The following is a 22956-nucleotide window of genomic DNA, read 5'->3' as shown; positions in this document are numbered from 1 at the left end:
TATCTGGTAATGTCCATGTTTAGAGTCTTCTCTTGTGTTGTTGGAAGAGGGTGTTTGCTCTGACCAGTGCGTTATCTTGGCAAAATTCTATTAGCCTTTGCCCTGCTTCATTCTGTACTCCAAGGGCAAATTTGCCTGTTACTCCAAGTGTTTCTTGACTTCCTACTTTTGCATTCCAGTCCCCTATAATGAAAAGGACATCTTTTTTGGGTGTTAGTTCTAGAAGGTCTTTTAGGTCTTCATAGAACCGTTCCACTTCAGCTTCTTCAGCATTACTGGTCGGGGCATGAAAGTGAAGTCGCTCAGTCGTGTCCAACTCTTTGTGATCCCATGGACTGTAGCCTACCAGGCTCCTCTGGTCAGGACATAGACTTGGATTACCATGATATTCAATGGTTTGCCTTGGAAATGAACAGAGATCATTCTGTCGTTTTTGAGATTGCACCCAAGTACTGCATTTCAGACTCTTTCGTTGACTATGATGGCTACTCCATTTCTTCTAAGGGATTCTTGCCCACAGTAGTAAATATAATGGTCATCTGAGTTAAATTCACCCATTCCAGTCCATTTTAGTTCGCTGATTCCTAAAATGTCAACATTCACTCTAGCCATCTCCTGTCTGACCACTTCCAATTTACCTTGATTCATGGACCTAACATTCCAGGTTCCTATGCAATATTGCTCCTTATAGCATCAGACTTTGCCTCTATCACCAGTCACATCCACAACTGGGTACACTGACCAACACTGGCCCAAATTACACAAGGCCCTCACCAGGTTAGATACAGAGATGGAAGCTGTGTATTTCAATTTTCAGTTTAGGCTGAAGGCATTCTCTCTTTCTGTTTTTAAATAGAAAGGTATATGACATTTCTAAACTCTGGAAAATGTCACTGAAACAAGTCATCACTCATTATTTTATGTAGTTGCTTCACTTAAAAACATCTCAGTTTCTTTTCCCACCCCATCCCATCTCCAGGCAGGTGTTAGAATAATACTCACGTGTCTGTAAAACACTCTGAGATCCTTGGCTAGAGGGCTCTGTGTGGAAGCAGAAAGTATTGTTTTATCAATTATTCATGAACACATGGAGCAGTTGTCTAGAAATGAGAACGGGCAAAATATTTACCTTGTTTATTCCTTTTTCTTTTGTGGTATATTACAAGGAGTATCGCTGATAGAAGTAGGAGAGACAGTAAAAGCACTGGGATCAACACCATTAATATAAACTCTAAGTGCTCTGTGTCTTCCTCAATCAGGGTAACATTTATATTGGTGATGTAAGGTTCTGTGGTCACTGAAGCAAGTGTGCTTAGAGCCTCTGACTCTTCATCCAGGACTCCTGTGCCTGGGAGCGCGTCTCCTGACAGTTCTGTGTCCTCCTCTCCTGTGGGAACACAAACAAAATTGAGACTGTCATGGAGACCAAGCTAGTACGGTATGTTTTCAATGATCTGAAACTTACCCTCCATGCATCCAGCAAGAAACTTGATCCACTGGATTTGGTCTTCCAGTTCAGCATGACACAGAGTATTGATCGAACATAAATGGAGCTCAAGCTGGGAGTACATTCAACATGGAACCAGAACCCAGAGATAAACCTCCCACAAAGGCAGGCAGTTCAGATGCACTTCAGCAAAGGGCATTGAGAAGCTTTGCAGTATCTAGCACAATATTCCAGGATATGCTATGCTGCTGCTAAGTCGCTTCAGTCGTGTCCGACTCTGTGCGACCCCAGAGACAGCAGCCCACCAGGCTCCCCCGTCCCTGGGATTCTCCAGGCAAGAACACTGGAGTGGGTTGCCATTTCCTTCTCCAATGCCTGAAAGTGAAAAGTGAAAGTGAAGTCGTTCAGTCGTGTCCGACTCTTAGCGACCCCATGGACTGTAGCATACCAGGCTCCTCCATCCATGGGATTTTCCAGGCAAGAGTACTGGAGTGGGGTGCCACTGCCTTCTCCTAGATGCAGGAGACATGGGTTTGATCCCTGATCCAGGAAGTCTCTCACATGTCAAGGAGCAACTAAGCCGCAACTCCTGAGCCTGTACTCTAGAGCCCTGGTGATGCAACTGTTGAGCCCACTTCCACGGCTACTGATGCCCTCATGCCCTAGAGCCTGTGCTCCCCAACAAGAGAAGCCGCCCATGAGAAACCTGTGCACCGCAACTAGAGAGTGTAGTCCCTGCTCTCCGCAGCTAGAGAAAGCCCTTGCGGGAGCAAAGACCCAACACGGACAAAAATCAACAAATAAATGTTTTTAAAAATACCATGTGTATTTTTCTTGTAAAGTGAAATTCTCAAGGGGATGTTCCCTTAAAAACTAAGGAAACTGCACCAACATTTAAATTTACTGAATAATATGACTCTTTAGAACCTGCCCTATTAATAGGTTTATTCTGTTGGGACTTTGGATTGTGCTGGAAAACCATCCTTTGGTTCATCACAGGACAGGAAAGGACTAGTAGCTAGGGGATTATTTGAAAAAATCCTTCCTCGCCTGGCTCTGTCGTGACCACAGTCAGGTTTTCCTCCCATCGTGGTACTACAGCGTTGCCTATCATTCAGGTGGGAACCAATTGTGAAAAAGAGCATATTAGCTGAGGCTACAACAATGAGATAATTTATATGAAAGTTCTTCCTAAGGTGAAAGATACTCTTCAAATGAAGATGTCCACTGCCTGAAGCTACGCTCAGTACTGCAGGTTAGGCCACCTCCCAGAGAATGACCGACGGGCCACAGCATGGCCAGCTTAGGCCTTAGCTCTCCACATGTCAAATATAAAAATATTTGTTTGATCACAGTCTAATTTTTCAGCTATATAAACACTTCAATTTCTCCACGACCAGGGGATCCACTTGGTAATCATATCAGTCAATGCCACCCCAAACAATCAGAATCAATTACAAACTGCTAAGTAACTGGTATTCCTCATGTGTATACACCAAAAGCAGGACTCAAAAAATATCTACCATTTATTGACTTCTGTCCTCACGGTTAAGCGACCTCATTCTACATTTATGTCTTTGAAATAAGGTAAGTCAATAATGTATTTGTTAAAAGATTTGACATATCACTCTGCTCGCAGAACTATCGAATCAAACATCATTCTTCATTGGTAACCTAGGCCAGCAAAGACAATATGCTGCGAGGGAAATGGTGGGCCACAGGGACAGTGGCACATACACACATGTGGTTGGTGATGAGGACCTTCCTCCAATACCCAGACCTCCTTCTTATTTCTTTTGTTTATTTACTTCTGCCATTGCTATTGCTACTGCTACTATTTCATGCTAACTTTTACAAGTAATTTACTGAGAGCCAAGTCTTATGCTCTGCCTTGTGCCAGATTATCTCATTTTGTTCCCATCACTTTTTCAGATAGCAGCTGCGGCAGGGAGGTTACACAACTAGCCCATACCCACAAAGTTATCGTGGAGGAGTGAAGATTTAAACCCCGGAGGGCCGATAGAAGAACTTGAGCTTGGAACCTCACATGGTACTTTCCTTCCCATCAGGCAGGAATGGGATGATTACAAATGATGAAGTGGTGACCAAGAGAGGGAGCCTCACGTTCTTGCCCCTCAGCCCACACGAAGGCAGATTTCTGGCACAAAGAGGGAGGGAGGGCTCTCACTGCGCTCCCAGGGCCAGGCGGCTGTGAGCAGAACTGCCCAGAGGACAGGATCCTTCCAGCCTCTCCACGGAAGGTGGACTAGTTCCCAGTAGAACACACAGCACTCTCAGTCACACCTGCCCCAGAAGAGGACAGAACTGGAAAAAAAATAAGCTAGCAAGAATCATGAGGCTGTTGGACAATCAGGCATGAAAGAGAAATGGAGACGCTCACAGATGGTCCTGGCTTGTGCACATTTCTTTCTTAGCACAAGTGACAGAGCTGGTGACAAGTGGCTCTTAGTGACGTTCTGGAGTGAAATTTTCTCCCCAGCACCCCTCACACACACTCTAACATGTTCTCCATTTAACCATCATTTACTCTCTCTGATTCTTTAGTGATTGTTTAAATAAATGAGTCAAGGGTTCTCCGTGTGTGCTTTTTCTTTACCCTGCAAGTCTTCATCTTCACACACGCCTGTGACAACCTTCCTTATACCCTTCCCTCCCCAAACAATACTGTGATAGCTTCAAATAATAAATAACAGTCATTTATTAGATGTTGATAGAGTATTCTGGTACCAGGATAAATACGCACCATCTAACAATCTTCCCAAGTTCATTGTTCACAATACAAACAAAGAAACAGTCTCAAATGTCTCGCCCTATGGCATAACCCTGATAACTGGCAGTTCTACTGATACACAGGATTTTTTAAAAAACTGTTATTGAAGTACAAAGAATAGCAAGGAGAGATAAGAAAGCCTTCCTCAGTGATCAAAGCGAAGAAACAGAGGAAAACAATAGAATGGGAAAGACTAGAGATCTCTTCAAGAAAATTAGAGATACCAAGGGAACATTTCATGCAAAGACGGGCTCAATAAAGGACAGAAATGGTATGGACCTAACAGAAACAGAAGATATTAAGAAGAGGTGGCAAGAATACACAGAAGAACTTACAAAAAATATCTTCACAACCCAGATAACCACAATGGTGTGATCACTCACCTAGAGCCAGACAGCCTTGAATGTGAAGTCAAGTAGGCCTTAGGAAGCATCACCTCAAACAAAGGTAGTGGAGGTAATGGAATTCCAGTTGAGCTATTTCAAATCCTAAAAGATGATGCTGTGAAGTGCTGCACTCAGAATCCAGCAAATTTGGAAAATTCAGCAGTGGCCATAGGACTGGAAAAGGTCGGTTTTCATTGCAATCCCAAAGAAAGGCAATGCCAAAGAATACTTAAACTACTGCCCAATTAGACTCATCTCAAATGCTAGCAAAGTAATGCTCAAAATTTTCCAAGCCAGGCTTCATCAGTACATCAACTGTGTTCAAGCTGGATTTAGGCAGAGAAGCCAGAGATCAAATTGCCATTGGATCATCGAAAAAGCAAGAGAGTTCCAGAAAAACATCTACTTCTGCTTTATTGATTATGCCAAAGCCTTTGACTGTGTGGATCATGACCAACTGTGGAAAATTCTGAAAGAGATGGGAATACCAGACCATCTGACTTGCCTCCTGAGAAACCTGTATGCAGGTCAAGAAGCAACAGTTAGAACTGGACATGGAACAACAGACTGGTTCCAAACCGAGAAAAGAGTAAATCAAGGCTATATACTGTCACTGTGCTTATTTAACTTATATGCAGAGTACGTCATGAGAAATGCTGGGCTGCATGAAGCATAAGCTGGAATCAAGATTGCTGGAAGAAATATCAATAACCTCAGATACACAGATGATATCACGCTTATGGCAGAAAGCAAAGAACTAAAAAGCCTCTTGATGAAAGTGAAAGAGGAGAGTGAAAAAGTTGGCTTAAAGTTCAACATTCACAAAACTAAGATCATGGCATCCAGTCCCATCACTTCATGGGAAATAGATGGGGAAACAATGAAAACAGTGACAGACCTTTTTTTTTTGGTGGGGGGTGGGACTCCAAAATCACTGCAGATGGTGACTGCAGCCATGAAATTAAGACACTTGCTCCTTGGAAGACAAGCTATGACCAACCTAGATAGCATATTAAAAAGCAGAGACATTACTTTGCCAACAAAGGTCCATCTAGTCAAGCCTATGGTTTTTCCAGTAGTCATGTATGAATGTGAGAGTTGGACTGTGAAGAAAGCTGAGCACTGAAGAACTGATGCTTTTGAACTGTGGTGTTAGAGAAGACTCTTGAGAGTCCCTTGGACTGCAAGGAGATCCAACCCAGTCCATCGTAAAGGAAATCAGTCCTGAGTATTCATTGGAAGGACTGATGTTGAAGCTGAAATTCCAATACTTTGGCTACCTGATGTGAAGAACTGACTCATTTGAAAAGACCCTGATGCTGGGCAAGATTGAAGGCGGGAGGAGAAGGGGACAACAAAGGATGAGATGGTTGGATGGCATCACTGACTCAATGGACATGAGTTTGAGTAAACTCCGGGAGTTGGTGATGGGCAGGGAGGCCTGGCGTGCTGTGGTCCATGGGGTTGCAAAGAGTCGGACATGACTGAGCGACTGAACTGAATTTAACTGAATATTCTTTTCCATTATGGCTTATAATTGGATATTCAATGTAGTAGGACTTTACTGTTTATCCATTCTATGTATAATGGTTTGCATCTGTTAATCCCAAACTCCCAATCCTTCCTTCCCTCCCCTCCCCTTCTCCCCCTTGGCAACCATAAGCCTGTGCAACCATAACCCTTGGCAACCATAAGCCTGTGCAACCATAACCCTTGGCACATAAGTCTGTGTCTGTTTCTCTTTGTACGTAGGTCCATGTGTGTCATATTTTAGAGTCCATGTGTAAGTGATATTATAAAATATTTGTCTTCCTCTCTCTGATTTATTTCACTTAAGGCAATAAATAATCTTCATTATAGGTTCACTTATGCTGCTGAAAATGGCATCTTCTTTTTCGTGCCTGAGTGATGTTCCATGTCTTCTTTATGCACTCATCAGCGATGGGCGTCGAGGCTGTCTCCACGTCTTGGTCACTGTAGACAGTGCGTCTGTGAACGCAGGAGTGCAGGTGACCCACAGGGCTGTGAGGCTGCCCACCCTTGAGCACGGTTGCCCATGACCGTGGGGCTCTACTCACTCAGCAATTATGGGGATTTGGTAAATCCCCTTAATGGCTAAATGTTCTAATCTGTACAACTAAGGATTGGCTAAATGTTCTAGGCTCGTCTCTATCTCCCCAAGTTCCCCTCTAGTTCCACATCTCTGTGTTGATTCGGAAGCATTTATCTTGTCTTCAGTTTGACTTTTTGACAGGCGCTGCAAACACAGCGCTAAGTTGAGAGAGGACGCTTCACGACACCCTTTCCTCAGTTTTCCCCAGAGGTAACCACTCTTTCCTGCCGCCTTCCAGAAAACTCTCTGCATATACTAGTATAAGTATCATTTCCTGTTTCCTTTTTTAACACAAATGGTAGCAAACGTTATATAGTGTGCTGCCCCTTGTTTTTTTTTTTTTTTTTTCCACTTAAAATTAGATTTTGAGGATTATTCCATGTCTGTATCTAGAGAGTTGCCTTTTCCTCCCATTATTTGCTGTATCGCCATCTATTCCTGTTGACGGGGACTCAGGTCCTTTCTTTGTTTGGAAGTTTGTGTTTCCCATGGCCACAGTCACACCAGCACACCTGCCAGTTTGCTCGTGTGCAGCACCATCTCCAGAGTGGGGAGAGGGCGAGCGTGCAGCGCCAAACTACTCTTGGGGGTCTGCCCTAACATCTACTCCACAACAACACCAGCCCAGTGCCCACACAATGAGGACTGGCAGAAACTACACTGGGGAAGGGCTGGTACCCAGGGCATCTCTGATGGGAAAGTTGAAAACATTGGGGATCAGCCCAAGAGTTTGTGCCAAGAGCATCAAATGTCCTCAAAGGCGGAGCTGAAAACCTGGGGCGGGCCACGTATCAAGTCCCTGCTGCTGCTAAGTCGCTTCAGTCGTGTCCGACTCTGTGTGACCCCATAGACGGCAGCCCACTAGGCTCCTCTGTCCCTGGGATTCTCCAGGCAAGAACACTGGAGTGGGTTGCCATTTCCTTCTCCAATGCATGAAAGTGAAAAGTGAAAGTGAAGTTGCTCAGTCGTGCCCAACACTTAGCGACCCCATGGACTGCAGCCTACCAGGCTCCTCCATCCATGGGATTTTCCAGGCAAGAGTACTGGAGTGGGGTGCCATTGCCTTCTCCGATCAAGTCCCTAGCCAGGAGTAAGTCACACGGGGGACAGAGGTGGAGACCAGAGAGGATCCCGAGGTCACAAGAGCAGGGCGGGAGTGGAGCCAAGGAGGGCAGGTTGGGAATTTCTCCCAAGCATGACAGCGGTTCCCCCTGTGACCTGCGGGCTGAGAGCAGCTCCTAAACCAGTGGATCACCGTGTGGCCCAGACAGCCCCCTGCACCTTGCCTTTTCTAGGAAACACTAGGTCAGGCCCATAACCGTCAGTGGTGAGTTCCTGTGGAAGCCATCCTCCCATCCCATGCTTCTTGGTAAAAGTACAACATTTTAGAAACTCAGAGGTCCACCTCCACTATGGACGAACCCACACTCTTTCTGGAAGTGAGTCTGCAGCGCGTCGCCTGCATAATGTACAGGGCCGGTTCCTGTGCTGAGCGCCGACTGGATGGATGTCTTCTTGCATCGTGGGGCCTGGAAAGAGCCTCTTTCTCCTCCAGTTGTACCTTTCCTAAAAGGCCCCAAAGGGGGCCACCAGCCCAGCCCACCCCACAGTGATCACACGAAGGGTACAGGCATCCCAGCTGCGAGATGCTGTGTGTCCCACAGGGGCCTCCTTCACACTGGCCTTGGAAGGTCGCTATTCATCCTCCGCCCAGTCTGTTTTCCCATTCTAGACTGATCTGTTCTCTGTTCCCCAGGAGACTCATCTGTCCGGTATAACTTCTCTATTTTATTATTGTCTTTCTATCTACAAGAGGACGTATTTCAGAAAAAAGGGGTGTGGCCTGGGGGTGGGGGCAGAGTGTAAAACTGAAGAAGCTGCAGAAAAAAAAGAGGTTCAAGCCTGAGAAGGGATAGTGGCAGCCGCCGGCAAAGTGCAGAAGAGAAGAAAGCGGAAGAAAGAACCGGACTTACTGTTGAAACCAGAAGGGCTGTGGGCAGGGCTGCGGATGTGACCTTGAACCTGGCCAGCGCTGGGGGCGGGGGAGGGGGTGGGACTCAACGCAGGTCTGCTAGGACTCTCCTCTTCCAGGGGCCTCCCATGCAAAGCCTCCCCAGAGCGATCTTTTCACCATCTCTCTCTCTCCTCACAAAATGGAGCATTAACAGGAGGTGATGGGAATGGTCATTCAAGCAATGAAATTAAGCTGCAATATTCATTTTACTTTTAATCTTAAAATTACCAGATAACTGGACAGTGCACAGAGTCACAAAAGACTATAATATCCATACAAACACAGCTGGGATGTGTGTCTCAGACATCCGGTGAGGACTCTGGGGGGGATCCTCATACGTGGGCAAAGGGAGGAAATGCCCGAGGTGAGCCTGGCAGCTCGGCAACCAAGCAGGCACCTCGCCCCCTTGTTGCAGCCCCACACCTTGTCCCCAAGTGGAAGTGACTCTGCTTCCTGGTGAAGCAAACTCACTAACTTCTCCTTTTGAAAGTGGAACAAATGCACAATCAAGCTCTCATGTTTAAAGTTTAAACGAAAGTGTTATATAGCCACTGAAAGGTTGGCACACTCGTATTACAACGTAAAATATAACACTGGTGAGAGAATATTATTAAACTCAGAATGTCAGAAGCATACTGGACCTCTGTCAGATGCCCCATTCTTTCACTTACATTGATTCCAACACGCAGATGGTTGAAACCATCTTATAATTCAGGTAGTGAAATGAAACACACACCCACACACTCACACACACACCCACAGAGCAGGTATCAGGTAGTCAAATGCTGTCCTGCTCGGTGGAGAAACTTGATTTAGGATTTCAGGATGCTCAAGAAAACCAAGCCAAAGAAGCCTACCCACTTTCCATTAACCCTGTACCTCTGTCTATGGAAAAGAGCCAGATTCGTAGGAAGGCAGGATCAAACCAAACTGAGACACCCTCCAGCTTCTCAGCCTCGGCTGAGTATTAGTCACCTGGGGACCTTTCAGCCCAGCCCTAGTCAGTACATCCGAATACCTGTGGTATTCGGTCTGAACCCAGGTCTCAGAATCCTTTACAGACTCCAATGTGCAGCCAAGCTTGAGGACCATGGCTCCAAACCCTGTCCACTCCTGACCTTCCCCAGCCTACAACCTCTTTCTCTATGTTCCTTCTTGGTGAACCGGAGGAGAATCGGGATAGGGAGTGGATTCCCAGCTCCCAGCAGCTGCCCACTGTGTCATAAGAACATGATTGTTTAAAAAGCATCGCTGAAGCCTTGACCCTCTGAGAGCCTCTGGCCTGGATATACTAGAGAGAGCTGTGACAATCATGCCTTATTATGTGACTTCGAGGCATTAACGAGAGATCATGCCGGAGCTTAAAACCTCACCTCAAGCAAAAGTAACCGCTGGACTACCCACACAGCAGTCCACCTACATCAGCGTGTACCAGAATCACCAGGAGGGTGCCCCCACCCCCCAACACTCACGGCTAGACATTGTCCCCAGAGCTTCTGATTCAGCAGGTCTGGGATGGGACCAGGAACTTTCACCTCTAATAAAACGCTCATGCTACTGGTCTAGGGGCCATACCTTGAGAACCATGGTTTGAGTGGCGCAGACAACCTCATGGGGTTGCGTTTAGGTATCAGTCACACCCATGGCAACTCACGGCGCTCTGCACACTGACAGCGCCTGGTGCTGTTTAAGGTCCACTCAAAACCGGTTCCCGAGGACATCCGAGGTCGTGGCCTGGGCAATGGTATGTTATTAAAGCTCCCTAGGTGAGTCCATTAAGTATTTATGCTGGGCTGAAAATTACTGAGTTAAATCATAATTCAATTAACTTTAATTTGCTGTTATTCATGAAGACAGTCTATTCGCTTCAAAGATGACTGGAGAACCCTACAGAGAAAGACGTCTTTGGGAGCAAAATTAATAAGGTGTACTCTGGCATTGAAATTGGAAGGAAAGAATAAAACTGTCACTACTTGCAGATCACATGATACTTTATATAAAAACCCTAAAGCCTCCAGCTCCAAACTATTAGAACTAATGAATTAATTCAGCAAAGTTTCAGGATACAAGATGAATATATAGAAAACTGTTGTATTTCTATACACTAATAATGAACTATCAGAAACAGAAAGTTTTCTAAAATCCTGTTTAAAATTGTATCAGAAAGAATTAAATACCTTGGAATAAACTTAACCAAGGAGGTGAAAGACCTATACACTGAAAACTATAAAACACTGATGAAAGAAATTGAAGACGATACAAAAAAATGGAAAGACATCCCATACTCTTGGATTGGAAGAATTAATACTATTAAAATGGCCACACTACCCAAAATAATCTACAGGTTTAATGCAATTCCTATCAAAATACCCATGACATTTTTCACAGAACTAGAACAACTAATCCTACAATTCATATGGAACCATAAAAGACCCAGAATCATGAAAGAAATCCTGAAGAAAAAGAACAAAGCTGGAAGCAAACCCTCCCAGATTTCAGAATACACCACAATATATTTTTAGATCTGTCTCTCAAGGCAAAAGAAATAAACAAATAGGACCTAATTACTGAAAAGTTTTTGCACAGCAAAGGAAACCACCTACAAAACAAAGACAATCTACAGAATGTGCAAAAATATTTGCAAATGATATGACTGACAAGAGATTAATATCCAAAATATATAAACAGCTCACACAACTCAATATCAAAAAAACAAATAACCCAATCAGAAAATGGGCAGTGGACCTGAAGATATGTTTCCAAAGAAGACGTACAATGACCAACAGGCACAAGAAAAGATGCTCAGTATCACTAATTATAAGGAAATGCTAATCAAAACCACAGTGAGATACTACCTCACACCTGTCAGTATGGCCATCATCAAAAAATCTACAAATAACAAATGTTGACGAGGGTGTGGAGAAAAGGGAACCCTCCTACACTGTTGGTGGGAACATACGTTGATGCAGCCACTGTGCAGAACAATATGAAATATTCTCAAAAAACTAAAAATAGAACTCCCATGTGATCCAGCATATACTATATATATATATATCCAATATATACTCTGGGTATATATTCAGAAAATACTAATTTAAAAAGATGCATGTATCCCAATCGTCACAGCAGCACTACTTACAACAGCCAAGATATGGAAGCAACCCAAGTGTCCATCAACAGACGAACAGGTGAAGATGCGGGACATGTAGACAGTGGGGTGCCACTCAGCCGTGAAAGCATGAAATTCCGCCTTCTGCGGCAGCATGGATGGGCCGAGAGAATATGATGCGTAATGAGATAAGTCAGACGAGAGTGCTGTATGATATCGCTTATACGTGGAATCTGAACAGAAATAGATTTACAGATACAGAAAACAAACTAGTGGTTACAGTGAGGAGACCGAAGTGGGGAGAGACAGATTAGAGATACGGGGCTAAGAGAGGCAGACTACTGTATAAAATAGATCAGCAGTACAGACATATTGTACAACACAGGGAATCACAGCCACTGAAAGTGAAGAAAGGGAAAGTGGCTCAGTCGTGTCCAACTCTTTGCGACCCTATAGACTATACAGTCCATGAAATTCTCCAGGCCAGAATACTGGAGTGGGTAGCCTTTCTCTTCTCCAGGGGATCTTCCCAACCTAGAGATCAAACCCAAGTCTCCAGCAGCAGGCAGATTCTTTACCAGCTGAGCCACAGGGAAGGCCAAGAATACTGGAGTGGGTAGCCCATCCCTTCTCCAGTGGATCTTCCTAATCCAGGAATCCAATTGGGGTCTCCTGCATTGCAGGCAGATTCTTTACCAACTGAGCTATCAGGGAAGCCCATTATCTTGTAATAACTTGGAGTATAATCTATAAAAATACTGAACCATTATGCTGTACACCTAAAACTAATACAATAATGTAAATCGACTCCAGAAAAACATCTATTTCTGCTTTACTGACTATGCCAAAGCCTTTAACTGTGTGCATCACAATAAACTGTGGAAAATTCTGAAAGAGATGGGAATACCAGACCACCTGACCTGCCTCTTGAGAAACCTATATGCAGGTCAGGAAGCAACAGTTAGAACTGGACATGGAACAACAGACTGGTTCCAAATAGGAAAAGAAGTACATCAAGGCTGTATATTGTCCCTCTGCTTATTTAACTTATATGCACAGTACATCATGAGAAACACTGGGCTAGAAGAAGCACAAGCTGGAATCAAGATTGCCAGGAAAAATATCAATAACCTCAGATATGCAGATGACACCACCCTTATGGCAGAAAGTGAAGAGGAAATAAAAAGCCTTTTGATAAAAGTGAAAGAGGAGAGTGAAAAAGTTGGCTTAAAGCTCAACATTCAGAAAACTAAGATCATGGCATCCAGTCCCATCACTTCATGGGAAATAGATGGGGGAGCAGTGGAAACAGTGTCAAACTTTATTTTTGGGGGCTCCAAAATCACTGCAGATGGTGACTGCAGCCATGAAATTAAAAGATGCTTACTCCTTGGAAGGAAAGTTACGACCAACCTAGATAGCATATTCAAAAGCAGAGACATTAGTTTGCCAACAAAGGTCCGTCTAGTCAAGGCTATGGTTTTTCCAGTGGTCATGTATGGATGTGAGAGTTGGACTGTGAAGAAAGCTGAGTGCTGAAGAATTGATGCTTTTGAACTGTGGTGTTGGAGAAGACTCTTGAGAGTCCCTTGGACTGCAAGGAGATCCAACCAGTCCATTCTGAAGGAGATCAGCCCTGGGATTACTTTGGAAGGACTGATGCTAAAGCTGAAACTCCAATACTTTGGCCACCTCATGCAAAGAGTTGACTCATTGGAAAAGACTCTGATGCTGGGAGGGATTGGGGGCAGGAGGAGAAGGGGACAACAGAGGATGAGATGGCTGGATGGCATCACTGCCTCGATGCACGTGAGTTTGAGTGAACTCCGGGAGTTGGTGATAGACAGGGAGGCCTGGCGTGCTGTGATTCATGGGGTCACGGAGAGTTGGACATGACTGAGCAACTGAACTGAACTGAACTGAAATCAACTATACCTTAACAATAAAAATACCTGTGTATGTACTTGTCAAACAGTCTATTTTTTTTTTAATCAGTTGTTCAGCATCTGTGACATCTGACTGTGATGTGGTCAGGGGCAAAATGGGAATAAAACAGGAACAAACAACATTACCAGACACCCCAGGCCCCAGCCAGGCTGCGGGGGAGGATGGCTATGCTGATGCAGGGGTTACTGATGCCAAGCAGACGGACCACATCCTTGATGTCAGGGCTCTGGCGTGGACCAGAGGCTGCCCTGGGACACCATGCCAGTGGGAGCATGGGGCACGTTCTCAAGGGCAAGTCCCTTCTCCAGTTCACTTGGTTTTGAAATAGTACTGTGAACTGTTTATTATCTGATGTGATTTCTCCCCTGTACTTGTTCGTTTATTGGCTGTCTCCTCCACCATCGCCCCCCCATCTCTCTGCAGCACAGGGAGCCCTGTCTGCCGGGTGGCTGCCGTTTATTGAATAGTTGTTTAGGAGAAAGGCCAGATGAGTTGGAGGCAAAGTGCTAGACAGGCATCACGCCTTTTTATCAAGAGTTGGATATCTTCTTCTTCAATCAACCCCCTTCCAGGAACACGCACAGTGTGTTCTTAGTCAGAGACAGAAAAGGGATCTACAGCAGTTTTCTCAGAAACGCATCTGAATTTAAAAAAAGAAAACACTGGGAATTGAGAGGAACTGAGTGAAAAGACAAGAACCTCTAATAATGAGATTTCACATTTCTAGCTTTTGGGGTTTTCTTTCTGTTGGTTGGCTTTGGCTTTGGAATCAGGTGTGTCTTAGGGTTCCCCCCATAAAGTCCGAGTGACTGAACCCTCTCTGGGGAGCAGGACTAGGGGTGGAGGGACTCTTAATTCCTCTGTAAGCTCTGTTCACTACATACTGGACAACTTTTAATAAGTGAAAATATTCACTCAGGATGTTTTTTCTGACATTATGCTTGAAGAAGAATAAAAAGTTGGTTGAACAGACTCAGTGCAAAATCAGCGAAGGTTAGTGGCAGAATACCCACTCCAGTGTTCTTGCCTGGAGAATCCCAGGGGCCGGGGAACCTGGTGGGCTGCCGTCTATGGGGTCACACAGAGTCGGACACGACTGAAGTGACTTAGCATAGCATAGCATGGTTGATTTACAATGCTGTGTTAGTTTTAGGTGTACGGCAGAGTGGGTCAGTTATCCATGGACATATACCCACTCTTTTTCAGATTTCTTTCCCATAAAGGTTATTACAGAGCATTACAGATTTTTTTTCCCATATAGGTTATACAGAGCAGAGTTCCCTGTGCTCTACAGTAGGTCCTTATAACCCATTTTATATATAGCAGTGTGAAAAGTATTTTTAAAAATTTTAAAAAGATTCTTAAGTGATGGAAAAGTATTCAGGTTGGTCATAAGTACTATTTTTATGACAATTCTACCCGTCTTTTCTTAGAATCTTATTGATTTATTTTCGGCTGTGCTGGGTCTTTGTTGTCGCGTGGGCTTTTCTCTGGTTGCAGAGAGCAGGGGCTACTGTTTCTGGTGGTGCCACAGCTTTTCACTGCGGTGGCTTCTTTGGTTTCGGAGCACGGGCTCCAGGGCAGGCAGGCTTCAGAAGCTGTGACCCCTGGGCTCTGGAGCACACAGGCTTAGTTGCTCTGTGGATGAGGGATCTTCCCAGACCAGGGATCGAACCCGTGTCTCCCGCACTGGTAAATGGGTTCTTTATACAGAGCCACCAGAGAAGCCCCCTCAGAGTTTTAACACTGCTGGTTGACCTTCTGATGTGCTAGCCTCACTCTCTTCTGTCCACATCCTTTCTGCATTTATTAATATACCCCATGACTTTTTTCTCAATTTGTTTTTAATGAGACTAATTACATCAAAATATGCTTTAAAGTGGATCCACCCTTGTAGTCCTGATTTCTTCTACTTTATCACCAAGATTTTTTTGTTTGTTTTAATTATTTTTTTTATAGTGATAATTCCTTGTTATTTAAATGACTGATCTAGGACTCAGTTTAAATATTCTTCTAGTATTTGTTAACTGGCTACATAGTCAATATGTCTCTGGGTTTAGCGATGCTCCAAAATAGGAGTAGTCTTTGCTTGGCAAAAGATCATCTAATCATAAATAGAGTTACTAGATAAAATATGGGACATCTGTTAAATTTGAATATCAGGTAAACAACAAATAATTTTTTAAAAATATGTAATATTTATATGTATACTTACAATAAATTACATGGGGTATAGTTATACTAAAATTTTTTTGTTGATTTAAAATTTATATCTATCTGAGTGTTTTATATTATTTGCTAAATCTGGCCATCTTGCGTGCATGCAAGCTAAGTCGCCTCAGTCATGTTCATTTCTATGCGACCCCATGGACTATAGCCCGCCAGGCTCCTCTGTCCATGGGATTCTCCAGGCAAGAATACTGGAGTGGGTTGCTGTGCCCTCCTCCTGGGGATCTTCCCAACCCAGGCATCAAACCAGAGTCTCTTTTGTCTCCTGCATTGGCAGGTGGGTTCTTTACCACGAGCGCCACCTGGGAAGCCTTCTGGCCATCTTGCATGCTTGTTAAGTCGCTTCTGCTGCTACTGCTGCTGCTAAGTCAGTTCAGTCATGTCCAACTCTGTGCGACCCCATAAACAGCAGCCCACCAGGCTCTCCCGCCCCTGGGATTCTCCAGGCAAGAACACTGGACTGGGTTGCCAGTTCCTTCTCCAATGCATGAAAGTGAAAGTGAAGTCACTTCAGTCGTGTCCAACTCTGTGCGACCACCTGGACTGTAGCCTGCCAGGCTCATCTGTCCATGGGATTCTCCAGGCAAGAGTACTGCAGTGGGGTGCCATGCCCTTCACCAGGGATCTTCCCAACCCAGGGACTGAATCCAGATCTCCTGCAGTGCAGGTGCATTTTTTTACCACTAGGCTAGCCATCTTAATCATAGACAAATAAGCATAATTTTTAGAAAAGAATAAATAGATTTTAAATTAATAAACAGTGATGTCGGGGGGAGGGGGGGAATCAGCAAACCCTATTAATTGCTGGACTCCTGTTTCTGAAAACCACAATGGAATGGGGAAATAGGAAATAATAAAGATGGTTTTAATTTATATAAAATAAAGAAATATAGAAAAAAATCAGATTTCTAAAACAAACTAGATTAATTGGTTTTGTTTTATGGGAAAAAAAAATACTACCACCCATCAGACCCTACTCTGGTGGATAGCTCTCCTTTCCAACCACCTCTTTAACTTCTCAGGAAGTCCTTCTGTGATGTCCTCAGCACCTGAGGCAGACTCTTCCATCCTTTTTATGTTACAAATTTTTTTTTTCAAGTTTTCAAATCAGTTCTTACTGGCTTGAAATTTCATGTCTACGAAACTTATATTCTCCATTTTTTTTTCAAAAGTACTTCTAAAACTACTTGGATTTTCTGCAAATTGTCATGCCACTCAATGCTTCTCTCCTGAACTTCCCTCCATATTCTGAGAGGGAGGTGGACAGAAGGCGTTCTCGGAACTACTCACGGATGCAGCCATGAAGCTTTCTCCGCAGGAGGAGGAGGAATGGCTGTGGCCTGTTTGGTGTGAGGAGCCAGAACTGAACGATTCCCGGACCAAATGATTTGAGAGAGTTAACATTTTAGAATAAAACTGGATTAACAAAAAAATCACATGCATCCAGTTTTCACCACATTGTATTACTGAAATGATTATAACTTTGTCAGAAACACAAGTATGTCTTGGGCGACTGAATAAATTTCACGTCATTCATGTCCCTGCTAGGCACCAGGCCCTATTCTGGGACATAAAGGTGAATGAGACCATTTCCCGGGGAAGCGGTGGGTAAGCAGGGACAACGGCATCCAAATTAATAGTCACATGACAGTTTCATAAAAGCTGCAACAGGTTTGGGTACAGAACGTCATGAGGACTCGGGAGGGGAAGACACTCATTGCATTAGGGGTGGGGGATTCAGGAGATCTTCACAGAGGAAGTGATCACTGAATTGAATCTCAGGATTCGTCAAGCAATGATGGCTGCAAAGGCATTGCAGCTGGAAATGCCCCCGTGGAAAGACTCCATGGCCCAACAGAGCTTGGCACATTCAAGTACATGTATCACGGGATGTGCAGTGGGAAGGGCCAGCAGGAAAGGAGCTCGGCACAAGCTTATAAAGGGCCTTGTGATGATGCCAGGGAGACTGGAATCTATCCAAAGGAAACGCAAAACCACTGAAGGGGTAAGTACAAGAGAAAAATCATCACATTTTTGTTAGAGAACCATCATTCTGGAGGTTATATGAAATGCAGTTGGAGAGGAGACAAAGCCAAGAAGACTAGTTAAGAAGTTGATGACGTACCCTAGGTGAGAGCTAAGAAGGGCTTAAACCAGCAGGGAGTAGAGAAAGAGTTCTGTTTTGGCCAGGCTGAGCCCAAGGCCCCTGGGACATCTCCAAGGAGGATAGATGATCAAGATGCAGGACTGGGGCTGGGCCTTCAGACCTGACTGGAAGTGATACGGGGCAAGTCATCAGCCAAGGACTGAGATGGAAGCCAAGAAAATGGAAGACATGGCCCTGAAATGATGGAAAGAGTAAGAAGAGAAAAGAAAAAGATGAAAGGAACAGGTGGAAGAGAAAGATCTCAACCCCAAACCTGAAAGGAACAACCAGACTCACAGGAGACCAAGAAGAAAATGACCTCATAAGAGCCAAGGAAGAGGAGGGTTTCAATAACTGATTAATTACGTTAAGGGCTACAGAGAGAAACCGAAGATAAAGACGGAAACGGGCCGTTTGGGTTCAGCTCTCAGGAGGCACTGCTGACTCGGGCAGAGCGGCTGAGTGTTGTGCTTGCCGTGGCAGCCGGATCACAGGGGGCTGAAAGATGAATGAAGAGGGAGAAAATGAAGACGTGCTGGCTGTCTTTCAAAGAGACTGGAAGCCATGGAAAGAAAAGAGGGCAGACAGCCAGCAGGGACCCAGGAGAACTGGAAAAGAACTCACTTTTCATGATGAACATTCACCTACCGAAGAGAACAGAAACAAGTATAACAAATAACAGGGGACCCACCCCGATTCTCTTCTATTTCCCCATAATGACGAGAACAGGGGTTGGCAAACTTTTTCTTAGTGGGCCAGAGAGTGAAGGTTTTAGACCTTGTGGGCCAAGAGGCCAAATAGAGGCTATTATCTGTTTTTATATAACCATTAAAAACCAGCCTTAGCTCGAGGGTTGGAAAAAAACAGGAAGACAGCTGAACTGGGGCCATGAGGCCTGGTTTGCTGACCCCGGACCACCATGCTTTTTCTGAAAGGAACACAACATTGTAGATCGTTGGAGCCCTCCTTCCCCTGATCTCATTCAAGTTAACTACTCTCCTCAAGTCAGCCTGTATCAATCCCATACTTTTCAAATATGCCTGTGTCCCTAAGCCATAGAAGCAGAATTTGGAGTGTTTTTAAAACTTTAAAGAAATATAATTATTCTGTGCATAATAATCTGCAACTTTCCTTTTTTTTTTGGTCAACAGTACATTTGAGACTGATTTATCTTTATACATTTGGCTACAGTTTATTAAATTTACCTACTCTATGATAATCTCATTCTATATCAAGTTCTTCATATTTTTCTTTTGTTAATAGATATTGAGATTGTTTCTGTTTTTCCATTTTTACCAACAAGGCTACACTCCGCATCTTAGCCAACTTCTTTGCTCTACACTTGTGAGTGGTCTGGGGTATATGCGTAGGAGAGGACTGTTGAAGCTGTAAGGGTATGAACATCTTCAGTTGGCTAAATGTTTCCAAATAGTTCTCTAGAATGGTTGTATAGAAAAGTTTCCATTTCCAATAATCTCATATAGTAAGTAACCTGAAAAATTCTCCCAATATGCAACACCTAGAGATACAAATGAAATACAGTAAGTCCCCTACATATGAACAAGAGCGTTCTTGTTCATTGACAATAGCACATTGATAAGTCCTATTTGTTCATAAGTCCAACAAAGTTAGCTGAGGTACCCAACTAACACAAACAGCTATATAGCACTTACTGTAATAGGTTTATAATATTTTCTCACACAAATAATACATAAAAACCAAACACAGAATAAAGAAAACGGTTTTAATCTCACATTACAGTACAATAGCTGGCATACAGGAGCTGGTATCAAGTGAACGGCAGATTTGAGGAGGGAGAGGAGGTGGAAGATGGTAGAGCTGAAGGATTGTCAGCAGCAGGAGATGGAGAGCAAGCTGCAATTTCACTCATGCCTGATGATGACAGAACACAAGTTTGCGTCTTTGAAAGTTTGCAACTTGAAGGTTTGTACGTAGGGGACTGACTATATAAGAAATTTCTTGAATGTATAAAGAAATCACAAAAAAGCAAGGCAATCCCCAGGGCCCAGAAAACATGGATAAAGCAAAACAACAGCTTGTAGGGGAAATTTAAATTCACAGCCATACCTACCTACCTACGAGGACTTTCCAGAACCCCAGAGGGATATCAGAGGTTCTATAGTGCTTTTAGGGGTTCCAGTCCACCCACTGGGTCAAAAGTTAAAGCTTAAACACCAGGTCATGGTTGTAAAAAATAAAGAAAAAAAGAAAAGCAGCTGCAATGATTCTGGCAAAGGTCAAAGTCAGGAGTGCTTCCCCTAGGCTGACCTCACCATCATCCTGACACTGTGGACCCCTGGCCCATGACCCGGCTGTGAATTTGGTTCTGTCTGCTTCGTGCTCCTTGGCAGTCTCTTTGCTCACTTTGGTCACCTGCTTCTGGTTACTGGCTTGCCCCTTTAACGAGCTTTTGGCACCTCACACAGCTCTTGGAGGCCGACCCCTGGGGGCTGCTCCCTCCACACCCCAGGGCTGGGGTTTAAGCCTCAGGTCCAAGCTCCCACTCTCTTCAAGCCCCGTGCACATCCCTGTCCGAGTTTTTCCAAACCGTATTTTGTGGTGACAGGACTGTGGTTGTGCTGGGAAAGTATTTACAGTAGCTTGATGATGTATCAGAAAAGTTGAAGTTCTGTTAAATAGGGTGGGCCCAACTCTGCGTGCTGGGTTTTGCCCTCAGGGCCCCCCAGATTTCCATCATGATGGGAGTCGACAGATACAAGATTTGATCTACATAAACTTCAGACAGAAATGGTCAAATAGTTAATAATATGTTTAAAAGACATAAAAGAAGGAATAAAGAACATAAAGAAAAAATAAAACCAAGACTATAGATATACACATATATTTATGAATATTCTATATTCTCAAATTTTCTTGGAATGAAAAGCTTCAGCAGCAGGCGACAGGAGATGACTGCATTAATCTGCCCTCCCACGGGCGGCGCAGGGCTCCTGCTTCTCCACACCCTTGCCAGCAGCTGAGGGTGGTGCAAAGCACACACAGGCAGGCAGATCACAGGCTGCGTTGTTGCTTTACAGAACTGGGCCCATCCCAGCCAAGGTCTTGCCCTCCTCTGGTCTCCTGGGTCTGCCTTCAGACACAGGACTTTAAGCCTTAATCAATCTCTCTCGGCCTGCTTTTCCTCTCTTTGCCCCCGAGGGCTGGTTGATCCTGGGAGTCAGATCTCAGCAGGTTTCTCCCACAGTGACTCGGCCTGACGCCTGATGAAGGCTGTGCTTCCTCTCCCTGCTTCCCACACCCTGCAGCCTCTTACCCGGTGACTTCAACATTCTGTTTTTCCCGCTTCTGGTCTTAACTGTACTCACTTCTGATTCTCTGTTGCTGACCCTGTACCTTTCGGCCCCTCCCTTCCCCTCCACAGGCCAAAGTTCAACCCAACTCCTCTGTCCCTTTTCCTGTGAGCCCGCCTCCAGTCCAACCAAACACACACGGCCACAAGTGTGACAGTCTTAGAGCCCAGCCAACAGCTGATGTGACGCACCTACAGGCAGGAAGGCACCAGAGACAGATTTCTCCAAACCTGAAAGTTACACACACAGCCTGGCAGAGCCTCAAAACCAGAGGCAACATGGCATCTTGTTAGAGCATGGACTCATGAGGCTAAATCTTATTCAGATACACTACTTAGCTGTGTGACCTCGGGCAAGTCATTTAACCCCTCTGTGCCTCAGTTTTCTCCTCTGAAAAACAGCAATAATAGTACCCACTAGATAACATTCATTAAAGGAATCAAATGAGCTGGTACATGTACAGTGTTCAGAACAGGCATATACTGAGCGCTATCTCTGTTGGCCATCATCATTATTAGTACGGGGACTGTCCCAGGAAATAGCACATGGCAGCCCCACAGTCATTGAAACAAGAGCAGTTTCAGAAAGTTTAGTTTCATTTATGCAACTAGAACTTTCTTCTATTCTTTCTCCCCTTCTCAAGGTTCATCCAATCATTACATGATCTTTACTCTTCTGAAACAGCCCAGAAAACCTCCCAGTCCTCTCCATCAAACCCAGTGTTTAACTTTGGCCATCAAAACATTTATAGCTGCCTTCTTCCTGCCTCATGCCTCTCAGTTCTTTTTTTCCAGAGACCACTCTGCTTTTAGCAGCGGTATCTGGGAAGTTGCTCTGAACTTTCTGACAGTGTTACGCTGACACTGGCAGGACACAGGATTAGGAACAAGGTGGCCCTTCCTCCCGCAGGCAGAACGCTGCCTTCGTTCTGAGCTTTCTTAGCATCCGACACTGGCCAAGATCCCTAGGCCCAGAGCTATTCTGTAACTGTTCTCATCTGTTTGGTCAAAATCCCAGAAAAGCTGTTTTCTCATTTCTCCCCTGGTGACTTCTAAGTGGATGACTTCTCTTGAGACAGTAATCCATTCTGTACCAGGCTCTATAGCTATATAAAGCAAAAGATTCAAAGATGCTGACTCAGCAGCAATGGTGCTGGTCTCAGGTAACGGCAGGTATTAGATAATGTCGCACCTTTGATGTGAGATAAACCTGGATTATGCTTGCAAAGAGGAATCAGCCTGTTTGGTAGACTGCAGTCTTCTACCAAACACCTCCGTGATAGTTTTTGAAGAATTCAAGGAAATACTTAGATGTAACTATGACACTTGGCTTCCCAGGTGGTACTAGCAGTAAAGAACCTGTCTGCAATGCAGGAAGCACAAGAGAAGCCCGTTTAATCCTTGGGTCGGGAAGATCACCTGGACAAAACTGAAGCGACTTAG

The 22956-nt window shown here is 44.5% G+C and overlaps 1 protein-coding gene across 5 annotated transcripts in view; it reads right to left on the bottom strand.

The window, feature by feature from the left end:
• TMEM154 (transmembrane protein 154) overlaps window positions 1-22956 on the bottom strand; it is a 52060-nt gene that overhangs the window by 25991 nt on the left and 3113 nt on the right. For 2 of the 5 annotated variants that reach the window (XM_059876223.1, XM_002694322.6), the window contains exons 2-3: window positions 1130-1387; window positions 1003-1041 (exon numbers count right to left, since the gene is read on the bottom strand). In XM_059876223.1, the coding sequence (XP_059732206.1) occupies window positions 1003-1041; window positions 1130-1387 (297 nt within the window). Of the gene's footprint in view, window positions 1-1002; window positions 1042-1129; window positions 1388-1465; window positions 1875-22956 lie in introns of those variants that run through there. The other 3 variants (XM_059876222.1, XM_059876225.1, XM_059876224.1) reach the window with 3 other exon arrangements.

Source organism: Bos taurus, chromosome 17 (genome assembly GCF_002263795.3).
Source record: "Bos taurus isolate L1 Dominette 01449 registration number 42190680 breed Hereford chromosome 17, ARS-UCD2.0, whole genome shotgun sequence".
Taxonomy (NCBI): Eukaryota; Metazoa; Chordata; class Mammalia; order Artiodactyla; family Bovidae; genus Bos; species Bos taurus.
This window is presented reverse-complemented; position numbering and strand designations above follow the sequence as displayed.